Source organism: Pinus tabuliformis, chromosome J, assembly GCF_031772625.1.
Source record: "Pinus tabuliformis cultivar Carrire ecotype Pingquan chromosome J, CPIR1, whole genome shotgun sequence".
Lineage (NCBI taxonomy): Eukaryota > Viridiplantae > Streptophyta > Pinopsida > Pinales > Pinaceae > Pinus > Pinus tabuliformis.
In genome coordinates this window covers 1,117,703,577-1,117,719,721 of record NC_142295.1, presented here as the reverse complement: position 1 = coordinate 1,117,719,721, position 16,145 = coordinate 1,117,703,577, and the positions used below count along the sequence as shown (strand labels likewise).

At 34.0% G+C, this 16,145-nt stretch overlaps 1 protein-coding gene across 2 annotated transcripts; it reads right to left on the bottom strand.

Annotated features, from left to right (window-relative positions):
* Positions 1 to 250: 250 nt before the first annotated feature.
* On the bottom strand, positions 251 to 5,060 carry LOC149230992 (uncharacterized). Of its 2 annotated transcripts, none has more exons than XM_089376177.1 (2): positions 4,859 to 5,060; positions 251 to 1,899 (listed from the first exon to the last, which is right to left on the bottom strand). In XM_089376177.1, exon 2 carries the CDS (start codon positions 1,804 to 1,806, stop codon positions 301 to 303), a length of 1,506 nt encoding a protein of 501 aa, XP_089232303.1. In that variant the 5' UTR covers positions 1,807 to 1,899; positions 4,859 to 5,060; the 3' UTR covers positions 251 to 300. The 2 variants fall into 2 exon arrangements, with proteins under 2 accessions (XP_089232303.1, XP_089232304.1); XM_089376178.1 differs by having other exon boundaries at positions 251 to 1,893.
* Positions 5,061 to 16,145: the final 11,085 nt, after the last annotated feature.

The window sequence follows — 16,145 nt, the reverse complement described above, 5'->3', positions numbered from 1 at the left end:
CAAGACCATATATGTATCTGAGAGCGGCTCTCAACCCAATTTATTCAATTAGAAAAAAGAAAAACCATAGCGCCATAAACTTGGTGATTACAACGTTTTGTTTTCACAAATTGAAAAACTCATACTCTAACTATCAGACTGCTCCATTGGATTGAAAAATAGAAAACAACTTATGCGGAAATTTGAACTATGACTATAAATTGTTTGTAGATTCAGGCCTAATAGAAGATTTCACAATTACAGCGCGATATAATCCATTATTACAGTACTTTATTTTCATTAATTAAAAAGTAGAGAGATCTAAACCTGACTATCAACCGATTGTGAATTCGGATCATCGGAATGCTCAGCTCCAAAGCCACCGGTACCGGTGATATTCTCACGGACGTCCTGTTGGCGAGCAAGACTTACCGGCGTCTCCATCGGCGTGATTTCCAAATGCCTTACGATTTCCGACGCGTCGGAATTTAGTTTTGGGAGTTCGGTAATTTTGCTAAGTAGCTCTTTGCTGGTTCCCATCTTAGCGCGGTTGTCGGGGCCGTTGGCCAGGATTTTCAATATCCGTTTCCCCAGCACACTGAAATCTGAGTAATTATACTCGTCTGGAGACTGACCCGGGTACTTGCTCGAATGGATTTCAATCTGATTGCTATCGTACAGCATGGAGGTTATGGATTCCATGGACTCAGGAATGGCCATCACCCGAATGCGATTTCGGGGTATCTCCACCAATTTGCAGATGATCTCTCCAGCCACTCTTCGAATCTCCTGCTCCTCAGGTTTCTCCCAACTCAGCAACTCGATCAGCCTCTCCAGCACGCCTGGCGTTGTTCCGATCAACCTCAACTTCTCTGAAGGAAGCCAATCTGATTTCACAAGCACGGATAGTAGTCGAGCACCCTCCAGTTGTTTATTATCATCGATGGACTGCAGCAGCTCCACGCTGTATGACACAAAATCCATCTTCAGCCCGTCGAAAACGCTTCCATTCATGCACCGACAATATGTATTATACAAAAATCGCTTAGAATAGCCGAAGCCAACTTCTTTTAAAGCCGAGTAGTTCAAACTTTGTCCAAAACCATTCTCGCGCATAAGTCCATCAGACCCGGTGGGGAATCTGGGAATTGAAGGGTTCGAGAGGATCAATCTGTCAACAAATCCGAACAGAGTCAGAGACGATTCCACGAGGGACAGCCAGTAGAAAAGATTGAGAGCCCGATTTCGATTCCGATTCCGATTATCGTCGCCCCCGTACTGTTGCTCATGTATACGAAGGCTAGACAACACGATGCATGCAATAGCCGAATATTCTTGTATCGCAAGCGAATACTGATGTATCAATTCGAGCATGAAATCGGGAGACGACCACCGCCACGTCATCGCCTGGGTCTTCAGCTCGCCTTGTCGGCATAAGATGCGAAGACCCTCTACCACTAATATTACGTTGACGAACCAGAAGTCTATACTTTTTAATGATTGTGAGAAGCCTCCCAGCAGAACGACAGTAGCCCAAATGAAGTTCATCGTTCCAAGCGTGCTCGCTGCCTTCTCGATAACAGCTAGGATGAAGGCGATGTTTCTCAATATCTTGTCCGGAGAGGCCTCCTTTTTACTGCGCAAAGCAGAGTTCAGTCGATGAGAGCCGGATTTTGCAAATTTCATCGGTCGATAAGCTAGCTTGAAGCCAAATTGAAATGCATCAAGAAATACTTTGAGGGGGCGGTTTATCGATCCAATTTCACCGGACAAAGCAGATTTCAGTCGATGAGAGCCGGACTCTATATCTTCGGACGATTCTGCCATCCCGTTCTATTCCAAAGGAGGAACAGTAGATGACAGTATTGGGCACGACCGGCTGCCGGAGGTGGATTCAGACGATGGAAATTATTCCTGAAACTATGCAGAATCCAATTCAGTTGTATCCATCTCCTCCAAATTGAAATGTATGAGATGTATGAGTCACTAATATATTATATCCCGGTATAGTATTCACGCGATTGAGACTTGAGAGAATGTTACTGTTTTATGTGTTTCTTTTTCTTTCAAATTTGATTTTTGTTGTAATTTTAATTTTTAATTATTTAAACTCCACTTTTGAAAATTTATAATTAAACTTCTGACTATTTTAGGTTTTTAGGTTTTCGATGGAGTTACATTTTTTAAGGTTTAAATTATGATTTTTGTTAACTAAACTTTTTATTCTATATGAATTTAGGACTTAAATTTGTGATTTCAAAGTTTGCAAAATTTATAATTAAACTTCGGATTATTTTAGGTTTTCGATGGAGTTACATTTTTTGGTTTAAATTATGATTTTTGTTACTTAAAGTGTCTTTTTTAACTCTATATGAATTTAGGACTTAAATTTGTGATTTTAAAGTTTGTTAAATTTAGAACAAATTTGATTATAAAAACTTTAAAATGTATAAAGTAAATTATAACATTAAAAAAAACAACATATTTATATTATGTGAAATAAATTTCACTATATTATTATATATTGAATTTTTATTACTAAATTAATATTTTTGTGTGTTTTTTAGGTAATGTGAGTCTAGTTATAAATTTTTATTACTAAATTAATATTTTTGTGTTTTTTTAGGTAATGTGAGTCTAAACATGATATGACTAGAATAGTGTCATTTGAACTCAACCAAAGGGTATTGAAGCCATCAAAATTATCAAGATCTTATTGGTCTAGACTACACCAGCCCTTATCATGGTTGTATTTTTGCCCATAGTATTTTAACATGTGACCTCTTCACCATAGTGTAGTGACACGACACCTAATTCTTTACCTCTTTGCCCTCCCTTCACATCGTTCTGCAAGCTTTCGCTTCCTTCTCAGTTCTTACCTTCATTTTGCTTAGTTTTGAGGCGCTGGATAGATATGGGATCTGCTCTCCTTCCAACCCCGGGTTTTCTGGCTCATTATCAGAGCTATCCGAACGGTAATTTCAAGCGTTTGATTTATCCCAAGAAATCACACCAACATCCGCAGTTCAATAGGAAATCTGGTCACGCTCATGGCTTTTCTCCTCAGAAGTCTAAGGTTAGGGGTGAAAATCCTGAGAAGAAACGGCCCTTGAAGACCAAACGCCATGACGCATCGTTTCCCGAGGTAGGTAAAAGGGCTATTAACAGAATTCATAAAGCCAGTGACAGAAAATTCGGCCCTGTTGATGCCCAAACTTTGAAGGAAGAGCCGGCTAAAAATACTCTATTAACGGGGCAAGTTACAATTCTTAAGCGAGGATATCAGATAATTCTTAGGGCTGGATAATGTTAATATTAACCGTATATTTTTATGTTTGACCAATTATTGATTGTTTGGGAAATAGTCTATAACACAATTTTTTGAAAGCTTTTCTGGCGGGTTTTTCCGATAGAAATCCGGCAGGAATTTATTGGAATGGCAAGTTTGATAGCTAGTTTCTGCACAATGAAAGCGTCCCAGGGGTTTTCGAGGGTGCTGATCCAAATATGCAGTTAAAAAACCAATTTTAACTGCAACAAATCAAGATTTAACCTCAATTTCTTCAACCAGATTCCGTCACGGGAATCTCCAAAAAGTCGCATTATAGACAACTCCATTGTTTGGTTACAGCAAGGACATCAGAACTGTCTGGAGAATATGCCTGTATTCTTTGTGGTCCTCATTTTGGGTGGCTTACAGGTACTGTATTAATGTGTGTTTTTATTTAAGTTGGATCAAGAGCCATCCCTGAAAATGTTGGTAACAATTATTCAGATTCTCCTTCACATTGTTGCCTCTCTGTCTATTTGCTTTGGCCGGTGTATTATACTTGTGCAATCTGAAAGCTGAAATCTGGTGGAGCCATTTTTCGCTGCTTATTAAACTAGATGTTATCGGAGTAACTATACATTTCACACAGGCTAATCTGGTGGAGCCATTTTTTGCTGCTTATTAAACTAGATGTTATTGGAGTAACTATACATTTCACACAGGCTTTGGCATAGTAACTACTTTCAAGTTTCAAGTTTCAAGCTTTGGCATGTAACTATAATTTCATCCATTTCGAAGTCCTAAGGTTGTTTATAACAAGATATAGGGTCTCTGCCAAGCAGCGACTGATATGTAAGCGACATTAAGCGCTGTAAGAGTTGCAAATAATTCTCGGTAAAGTATATTAAAATAGGATTCTTAAGGTCTGTATTAAGCTTTTAGTTATTTAATCAATAAGCTTTTAATTGATCTCTGCAGACCTGTAAACCCTAACTTCACACGAAATTTTGAAGCTTGCATCTCTCCCAAAGAAGAACGATGCATTTACCAATTCAACATAAAGTAATAGTCTCCAGCCACGGACTTTACAACCCAGCCAATTTATTTTATAGTAGCCAATTTATGACTCAGCAACTCGTTTGGTAACACCACAATACTATGACTTTTATAGCGGAGGGCTTGTTCCCCAACACCATTACTAGCCTTTAAGAGTCGATAAAAAAAAGTGGCTCTATACAGTTTGCCGTGGACTGGGGAAGCAAGCACCCAAACGAGGCAAGTTTTTCATAACAGTCTTGCCAAACTGTGGACTGGGGAAACATGCACCCAAACGAGGTAAGTTTTTCATAACAGTCTTGCCAAACTGTTTACTTTCTATAGATAAAACAACAAATTCAAACTTTGTGGTTTTTCTGTAGATAAAACAGCAAACTGAACTTGGTTTTTCTGCAGGTAATGGAGATTCCAAAGGCAGCGAAAAAATTTAACGAGTTGAATATGTCGAATATATACATAGAAAAACGAATATAGATATCCAACAAGCATGCATAGAAAAACGAATAGAGCAGAGCATCTCTCACTATTTATGCATAATAGTCTATCACTTACTGGTTACTTGGTCGGCTGAGTTCTGATTTTGTAACATTCGAAGTTCCAGAGTTTGCCCTGCTCCTCACCAAAGTCACCACATTGACCAATGAATAACTTACAGATTGTTGGTCATTTGGAATTTGACACAACTCGGAAGTGGGTCGCTGGGACGTAACAAATTCACCAAAGTCACCACATTCAGCAATAAATAACTTACAGATTGTTGTTCACTGGAATTTGACACAACTCGGAAGTGGGTAGCTGGGACGTACCAAAACTCGGAAGTGGGTAGAAATTGATATTTATGACTTAGTCTGAATCACCATAAACTTACAGATTGTTGTTTATTGGAATTTGAAACAACTCGGAAGTGGGTAGCTGGGACGTACAAAACTCACCAAAGTCACCACATTCAGCAATGAATAACTTACAGCTTGTTGTTCATTGGAATTTGACACAACTCGGAAGTGGGTAGCTTGAACGTACCAAAACTCGGCAGTGGGTAGAAATTGATATTTATGACTTAGTCTGAATCACCATAAACTTACAGATTGTTGTTCATTGGAATCTGACACAACTCGGAAGTGGGTAGCTGGGACGTAACAAAACTCACCGAAGTCGCCACATTCAGCAATGAGTAACTTACAGATTGTTGTTCATTGAATTTGACACAACTCGGAAGTGGGTAGCTGGAACGTACCAAAACTCGGCCGTGGGTAGAAATTGATATTTATGACTTTGTCTGAATCACCATAAATCAGTAACATACTGCGCAATGAGTAGATGGCAATTAATTACCAATAATAGCATACCTGATACCATTTACTTGTTAAAAATTAGAAATTGATATTCCAGACTTACTCCGGAATCCGGATAGCAATCACTCGGCAAATTGCTATAGGTGTCACGGATTATTAAATTAGATATTAACATTCCTATACATGTCAAGGATTATTAAATTAGATATTAAAAATGTTAATGAATCACTATTCACAATGATTCAGGGCAAGGATTATTAAATTAGATATTAAAAATGTTAATGAATCACTATTCACAAGGTTAAATATATATATAAAAAAAAAAATTTAAAATTTTGGCTTTTAAATATATATATATATATATAAAAAATTAAAACTTTTCATTTTTAAATATGACGGTTTTAAAAAATTTAAAACTTTTCATTTTTAAATATGACGGTCATAGCCAGTTACGCATGACGTGGAGATTTAGCCAGTTACACATGACGTGGAGATTTGAAACGAGAAAGTATTTTACATGTAAAAAAGCTAAATACAAGTATACGGGCGTCAAATTTAACCCCGGCCCCGTTGAGTGTTTTTGTTTGGAATAAAATTTTGCAATGGAGTGGGGTTTCCTTTGAAGGATTTTTGAGCTTAAAGTCTAAGGTTTTTTTTGGATATATTTATTGGTTAAATTTGGACCGTGATCTTTAAGTAATTAGAATAAGATGTTATTTTTATTTAAGAGTTTAAAAATATATTTTAAATAATAAAAAAATTATTTAACTAAATTTTAATACATTTTTAAAAATTAAACAATTATATAATATATATTTTTTAATTTATGTAATAAATTAACTTGCCAAAAAATAAAATAATTTGGCTTTGGTTGAGTTTTATAATTTTTGGAGATGGAATCATGTCTTGCTTGAAGGGCTTTCCTGATACAGAAATTCAAAATCAGACTTACTGGTGTTGAGCTGGAAAAAAATTAAGTAACATGTTAATTACTCATCTTTAGTTAGAAAAGAAAATTAAAAATATATTAAGAAATTAAGTAATGTGTTGATAAACTACTCACTTAATTTGACTTAATATTTTGTAAGTTTCACAATTGAGAAATGATCTATATCTCCAATTTGTATGCCATATTCATCTTAGACTTTCTGTACGAATATTGTCAAAAAATTTAAGTGCTCTCTTCATAAGGTATGTGATGGAAAGCCCCAAGAGTTAGCTCAATCGGTCAAATCAAGTGCCTCTCCAATGGGAGGTCACAGGGTCGAATCCCGAAAGCTCTTGGGGTTAGGTGCCGAGGGGTGTTGATGCCTTCGGGTGCGTCCACTCAGTGTTGAACAACCCTGGATGTAGCGGCTACCCATTGACCCGGGTATTGACCTAGGTATCCGTGAACCAGAAGTGAAGAAAAACAAAAAGGTATGTGATGGAAAATTTGACACGTGGATCATGCAAATGAATGCGGATGGATATTGTCGAACAATGGTTTGAAATTGTTGATGAGTTGTATTTTGCATTCATATCAGATGAAATATTTAAGAGATAAACTTGCTTATATAATTATAAAAGGTTATATTTTTTAATAAAAATATATATTTTGAAAAATAAAAAATTAATGAAATTATAATTAACATAAATTTATCGTAATTTTTAATTCATTATTATTTATTAAATTTTTTAAAATTCAACCATTTTTATTAGTATAAATATTTAAAAAAATCAATTTTGATAAATTTTATTCATAGTATTAATAAATCTTAAGGAAGATAGATTAAGATATCATTTTAAACTTGAAACGTGCTATTTTTTCCCAGACCAACAAATATATTAGTTTTTTTTTTTTTTTAAGAAATTAAATATATTTTAATGTACCATAAAATATTTCAATCTATATATATATTTTAAATTAACACAATAATATTTTAATGTTAATTATCAAAATTTTTTTAATGTATATTAATGTTAATTATCAAAAAAAATTTAATGTACATAGAGAAGAAGTAAATAAGAAATCAATATAGATTCTTGTTAACTACAAATTTAGCCCGTTTTATAGTGGAAAACTTACAAAAGCTATGTAGATGATAGTTAAGATGAACCCCCCTCTCTATCTCTATCTCTATATATATAGTCATTTCTTAGATTGTATTTTTGAATGTATAAATGGATAAATTGCTTGAATATATGGAAAAAAAAAAAGAAGACTTAAATTGACAATTGGAGCAAAATATTGGCCATATTCAAAATTAACCCTTAATAAAAAGATCAAAATGTAAAATAATGATGCTTAAAATGCAATATATATATATAAACATTGTAATATTATTATTATGTTAAACCATTGTTGACATTGAAATAAGTAAGCTAACATGATTATTGAGATATTTTAATTGTGGATTATATTGTTCATATTCAAGCTTTTTTTTCTATTAATATATTTTTAAATACATATCAATATTATTTTCAATCTTTTTATTTCAATTACTTTTTTACTTTGCACATTGAAATATTTTATTGTAGTTCATATACATACATATATGTTTATGTTTTTTCTGAAGTTAGTATTAAAATAAAACAATTGATATAGATATTAAAATAGTTTATTTAATTATCCAATTGAAATATTAAAATATAAATAATATAATTTTTTTTTGTTTTTTGTTTTAATTGCTTCAAATTTTTTTAAAGTTCATATAAAATTACCTTATTTTATATGGATATGGAAATATTTTATTTTTAATTGAGTAAGAATGAAATATTTTTATTATATCTCCTTTGTATTGACTTGCAATATCAACAATCCATAACACATGCGAGTGGTACTACGTTTTATAATACTTTTACAATTGATATTATTTTTTAATTTAAATAATACTTTTATTTTTATTTACACATGCCAATGGTACTACGTTTTATAATACTTTTACAATTGATATTATTTTTTAATTTAAATAATACTTTTATTTTTATTTTAACACGTGTTAATGGAATAAAAAGTAATGAACTTCTTGCTCAAAATTTCAATTATTTTCTAATAAAAGTAATAAGAGAGGGATGCATAATTCATTCAATTATGTGATATTTAAAAATATTATTAATAATAAAATCAATGTAAGTGATATATATGTGTGTGTGTGTGTGTGTCCGTTTTAAAAAGAAAAAAAAATAGTGTGTTGTCATCTTTTAGTTCTATTTATACATTTTAATTTAAATAATTAAAATTATAGTATAAATATAATGAATGCTTAAGTTTTTATCTACGCTTAAATATAGTGAATATACACTACAAAGAACATTGAAGGAAAGAGATAAATAATTAAATTAATTGTACACACATAATTTGAGTTGCGAACATTGTACAATTTCAACTAATATCATGTCTATTTGTAAATATTTTACAGTTTTATACATCAACTACCTAGCTATCTAAGAAATAAATTTATCTTTTGCAAATATAATATAATAAAATTAACAAAATAAAATTCTACCAAAATGAATGGATATTCATTAGAAAATTATTTTGATCAAATATACAAATTAAAATTAAAGTGTCCCTTATTCTAGTTTACAGTTTAATTTTCTCATAAAACTACCAACACTCTTTCATAAACAATAAAATGAAATTAATTCTTCATCCCAATGAACGAGAATAAAAAATATTTTGTCCCTAAACTACATCATTCTAGTTTATAGTTTTATTTTCACATAAAATGACCAGAACTCTTTCATGAACAATAAAATAAAATTATTTCAACATCCCAATGAAGATGAATATATTTTTTTAAATTGGCATAAATAAACAATTTAATTTAAAATTTTATGATTTATGATTTATCATTTTAGTCGAAATTTTAACATCATTTATCATTTTTCCTTAACCTTGACCCAAAATTTAATCAAATATAAAAGATTAAAAAGTATTGCATACAACAATATATTCAATATGTTTATCTCACGGAAAGATATATTTATAAACCTTTCATTAAAATGCTATTCAAGATCCATTATTAAGAGATATAGAAAATGGAGGTGTGATAAAATAAAAAATATAGATTAGTTTTTATTTTATAAAAATGGTTCCATAAAAAATCATAACATGACAATAACTTGACTAATAAATCCTTGCAGTAATTTTTTATCAAAAAATTAACAACACCAATAAACATGTTTTGTCTTCTTTCTCAAGGCTTATCAAAAATTGTTTATAATTGTTCCTAACCTTTCAAATCTATTATAGTTGTTTGAAAAAGTAGATAATATAGAGAATTTGTAATATTGGCCACTCATGAAAAAAATTATATTATTTCTTGACTTTGAAAAATAATGATAAAAAATTTCACCAAAATATTCTTGAAGGAAATCAATTGTTTCAAAATTTTGCAAAGAAACATATTATTTCACATGTAATTTGGAGGAAAATTATTTCAGGAATATTCTTAAGGAAGTAAATTATTAAAAACTCTCCTCAAGGTATGTATAATAATACCTTGAGGGAAACTATTAAGAATTAAAACAAAATATCTCACTTCTGGATCAAGATAGACAATTACATATACATATAGAAATACAACAGAGGGACTATAATATCCACAAACATTACCATCCAAATCCATACACACAAACCACTCACAAACAATTCAACGCATCTGACGATTAAAGGAGTGATAAGGTTAGCTTAGGAGAATGCAACATAGTGTAAACCCACGAAAGGACTTTTTAACAATTGTCAAACACAAGAAAAGAAAAACGTGATGATGTAAATCCACCACTTAGCTTTTTAAAAATGAACAAATGTAAAAAAACAAAATATGATATAAAGCCATAAGACCGCCACAAATCTTTTCAACAACGACCTAATGTAGAAAAAGTTACTACAAGATTTGTGTATAGTGGCCAGATCCAAATTTATGAACTCACCATTCTCAATCCAAGTCAAACTAAGATTGTATCTACATGTCATCACTTTAAATCCTCAAACAAAGACATAATAATAAACATATAAATATCAAAGTATGACATTAATCTCAAGCATATAAATAATATTGATAATCTGTAAATGTGACATTGTTGTCCCCAATTGGAATTAGCTTATATCCATCTAACCCCAGATCTATCATAGGTGGAAATAGATCAAATCCCTTGAGGTGCAAACCTTCCCTAAAATTCTACACTCCAAAAGTAAAATTTCCACCCCTAAAAATTTGATCCTTCACGACCTTAAATTAGATAAATCCTCTGTATATCCATTGCATTAACTTCTGTTACCTAAGACCTAATGGGTCACAATGGAGATGTATCCCAATCTACATGCATTTCTTAAAATATAGAAATTGGTCTCCAAAAGTGAAATAAACCATTAAGAAAATTACTTTTATGATACAAAATGGTGGCACATTTCTCAATTACAGATTTTTAGCGATGATGGTTGTGTGAATGGGTACTTTGAAGTAGTGTGGCCTGTAAACGCTATGAGGATCATTACATAGGATTATTTTATCGAAGTTCTCTGTGACTTTTCTATTTTAAATTAATTTGAGGGAAGTCAAACATAGAATCTACGTCCATTACGTTTATTATTTAATGATGTAGCTATGAATGGAGACATGATATTTTTTTGGAAGAAAAAAACAGACCTTCTTCATTATATAAATGAGAGAAGTTACATAAGTCTAGGACAGGGAAGAGAGAATTTAGTCATAAAGAGACATGCTACTTTCATTTTTAATATATATATATATATATATGGACATGTCAAGACCGGGTCTAGTCTCCATGCGATAAAGACGACCTTCACAATACATTTCATGTCATGCAACATTAACATTGTCCTTCTCAGATCAGACATGGACTACATCTTGACTTCCCCAATGGAGCGGAATGGAGACGAGCTCCAATCTAATTGCATTCATAAAATATAGATAAGAAGAGAAATTTTTTATTTAATACATCTCATCACAAATGCTTCAACACTAGATAATATTATTTTAATATTGATGTGGTGTTGAAATTCCTTCCGAATATACAATGAGTGCCGAATTCAAAATATTTAAGACCCATGAGGAAGTTCCAACAATCTTGATTTCTCTCTAAAATGGGCAAGCATATATATATATATATATATATATATCATGAGATGATAGCACATATCTGATTTATGGAGAGGATCAGGAAGGAGGTGGCTATCTAATGTTTCATCTTGAGAAAATTTAGAAGTTGAAGTTGGCAGGGATCCCAGAAAGGGCACAAACCACTTGAGGGCACTCTGGAGTTGACAAAGGAGATATCATTGTTGTTCCATATTTTATGATTCCTTAATAAGATATTTGGTTATTCCATTCTCATCTCGTGGAGAAGGGCCACTGTACACTACTACATATAGGGGGGTTTTAAGACAATATTTAAGCCAATTTTCAAGTCAATTGTCTTAACTTGAGACAAAAATAAACTTGTGTATTGTCTTAAATATTTTCTTTAAGCGGGTGTCTCAAAATCAGTGTCTCAAAATTATTATCTTAAAATTTTTTCTCTATAAAGACAATATAGAACACATTATTACTGTCTCTATAAAGACATAGGAATTATTTTCTCTTAAGAGACAATTTCATTTGCCTCTCTATAGACAATTTCATTTTTCTCTGTAGAGACACTTTCATTTTTGTCTCTTTAGGGACAATAGCTGAGATTAAAAACATATTGTCTCTATATAGACCATATGTCCTTGATTCCAACTATTGTCTCTTTAAAGACGATATGAAAAATTATTTAAAAAAAATAAACAAAATCATTTTAAATGTTCTTTTAAGGTGGTTTCAACATTCAAAGTTCCAAAATAGTGATTTTAATTACCTTAAACCTCTGTTCTTTATGGAAAAAAAAAATTCCATTATTTTTAAAGCTAATAGCAAAGTCAATTTTTTTTAAGCTTGGTAGATCCTCCTTTTCCATTAGTTATGAAGCAAATTTACACCACATACACTGGCTAGGTGGCCTCAACTTGCTCGGCGAGAAACCAAGTTTGTTGGCCACCTATCCGCATTGTATTCCATCCAGAAACAAAAGAATTTCAGTGTTTCTATACAAGCTATATAAGTCTCAGATTCTTGTCCATACTCTAGAGATCTACATACATATATATTTGCATAAGGAAATGTAAAGGTTATTCGCATATATAAATGAAACCATAAAAGTAGACTAGTTAGTTATGTTACTCAGCAGAAGCAGATTCCACAGTCGCTAGATCTTTGGAATTCATCCCCAGCATCTCTGTTTAGACCAGGATACAAGGCATGTTTCTCTCAATTCGGCCAAGTCGAACATCATGTTTGTGTAGTTGGAACTACACCTTCTAGAATTCCTGTTTGTAATTTGGCATGCCCTAGACAGTGACAGCCATGCCCACCGAAATTTGTTCCATAGACTTACCCAACAGACGTTTCATCAACCAATATAGGTAGAGGATTTCCTTGGATTGAGTGATTCTACCCCTTGTGTTTCTAGGATCTAGGACAAGGGTTATCCAATCCTCCATTTTTGTGTCTGTCTCACTCTCCTATTTCACTTCCTTTTCCCAATCCGCTAGTAGTTTATGAATTTCCTCATTAGTGCCTTCACGGTAGGCAACTGTCACTCCACTTATAAGCTTTTCAACAGATTTTCTGCCTTTGCATCCATTAGACCTCCCCGGTTTCGTGTCCTTCCTGGTTGCTTGGGCTCTCCTTCCACAGCCATGATTTTTTGCAGGACATATCATGGTTTTTCTGACCCAACCCTGTTCATTGCAACAAACCATAATCCAGTTACAATTCAACAAAATACTACAAGGAGCTTTCACACAGGTGCTAGTATTACTGTGCACAATCCCACCTTCCTCATACCCTCCCCTGCTAGTTGCAGTGCCCGGCCTTTCGGGGTCACAGGTCAGTTCCCTGGAGGAGGCCAACCCACAACCAACACCAATGGATACAATTCTCTTAAGACACCTCCTCTCAACCTCAATTCAATTTGTTTCTTCTCCTCAGTTATGAGTTTCTAAACATCGCCACTTAGTAGCTCTCTGCCAAACTTGGATGGCATACCCTTTACCCTCTACCTAGGATGCAAGAGGAGGACCCGACCCAATCAACCACCCATCCCTGAGCCCCATGAAGCTTCCATGACCAATCTGTCTGCCATAGCCAATGCCACTCCTTGTCAGACTTCTCGCCCATGATTCACGGCCTTCTCCCTCATTCCGAGGTTGCAACCTACCTCTGCGACTACGCATGGACCTAAAGCGGTGGCTACCACCCAACATGCAGATGGGATGGCCAACTCTACCCCCAAGGCTCATCTCCCTAGCTTTAATAGTAGGACTCATATGAACTACAAAACTAGGCCCTTTATCCAGTGCAAATAGAATTCCCATACGGGAAAGGAGAACTTCAAAGCAAAGAGAAATAGATAGTATTCCAAAAAGGTACTAGAGATAGACACAGAACCAAGAATATGCCACCAGCCTATGCCCCCAATGCTTCTCAATTTTGCAGGTCTCCCCCATAATTCCTCCCCTCTCCCCCAAACGAAAACCAGAGAAGGTCAAAATTACGAGAGCAGAGTTATATCTGAGTACATATCTGTTACCCTTTGTGCACAGTCGATAGACTTGTTGTAGTTGGTGGTGCCAGAGACCCCACCTGTTCCACCGGTCTCCATGCCCGTAAACATTTCAATCAGCACCAATGTTCCCTCCTTCCCTGTTACTAAAACCAACTCTGTCTTTACTCCTGCTGCCACCTTTCCCATATATACTACATGCCATCATGCAAAGGGACACCGCACCCATCACCTCGAGCGTGTGGGGGTCGGTGTTATTGTACACTGTTGTACAAACCATTACTCCCTTAGCTGAGTGCTTCAATGCCAACTCGCACCCCGATCAGGGTCTTAAAAAAATGTAGACTTTTTTTTTGTAAGCTTGGCAGGACTACATCTTCAACATGTCCAATATATCATCTTGATCGGGGCAGAGAATTTAACAGATGAATTCACATCAAGGAGTGTCTTAACAAAGCACCTAATCAACATCTATCCAAGACCCCATGGATAACAACAAATTCATTTTAAATCTAAATGAAAAAACAATTTCCAAAACTTAACAATTCTAGAAAGAAACATTGAAAATAATAAGGCAACACACTTATATTTTCTGAAAATACATTCATGTCATTGAATTTGAACATGCAAGATCCTCAGTTGGAACTTCATTTTATGACATATTATGAGGCAAAAGAAAAATGTTTAAGATTTCTCCATCCTACAAGAGAGTTTACTCTCTAACATATAAATCCAAAGCTTGAATCACATTAAATGGTGGAAAATTAAATTCATATCCAGTGGTTAGCTCCACAATTTCAATACCCTTGTATAATTGGAATTGGCTTCCTTGATAACAAAAAATTGTAAGAATGTATATGCATTGGAATTGGCTTGCACAGGAAATTATGCTTATTAGACAATATCAGAGAGAGTCCCTTTTTTTCTTTAATAACGTTCATACACAGGACTTTACTGATATGGAGAGATTGTCTTAATCAGGAGGGCCCCACATGCCATGTCACCATCGCAATCGCAATCGACTTTGTTCAGGTCTACTGAACTATCGAGAGCGTTTTTTATGTGTTTTGGCCTTAAAACCCTGTGCAATACAATTATTTGAAATACATAGGAATATGTGGGAAAACCCGACTGAATGCTTAAGGCCAGACTTCAAATTCCTTACGCCCACATCTATAAAATTTATTAGGTTCGCTGTGTAGTCGCAATCGGCAGTCACAGCTTCCGGAGGTCTTGTATAAGTTGAACCCATAACATCGTTGATGGCCGATGGCCCTACTGGACGCGATATAGTATTGAGATGTGTTAAAATTGGACCATTGGGTCCGCGGCATATATCGCAATCGGCACTTTCGAAGCGGCAAGGCCTTAAGCTCTTGCGATATGGCAGATGCGACATACAATAAAGTCATATTCTAATATTTAAGCGGGTCCGCAACATATCGCTATTATATATATATGTGTGTGTGTGTGTGTGTGTGTGTTGCAATTCACAAGTGTTAATGTGGCAAGGCTTAGAGCCCAAATATAACGATATATATGAAATAAACTTAAAACCCGCTTTGAAGCACTTACTCGGAGTTCTGCTGTTTATACACCCAAACATATATGTCTCGTCGGGTCTACACATATATATCACTGTCAAGGGTTGCAGGTAGTGGCTCATAATAGAACCCACCGATATGATTTATCCGATATATATGTATATTCCGCTTCCGATAGTGTATTCCGATATATATGTGAATTCCACCTCCGATAGTGTATTCTGATATATGTACACTCTGCCTCCGATAGTGTATATTGTGCACACACACACACACACACACACACACACACACACACATATATATATTATACTGCTCTTCCGCTCTTCTTTATGCTCCGCTTATATGATGATGATGGTTAACGTCCGCTGAGACCAAATAATGATCTATCGGACCTAAAAAGACAAATTA

Coding starts and splice junctions, on each gene's coding strand:
- LOC149230992 (XM_089376177.1), bottom strand. CDS start 1,806: ATGGCAGAATCGTCCGAAGATATAGAGTCCGGCTCTCATCGACTGAAA.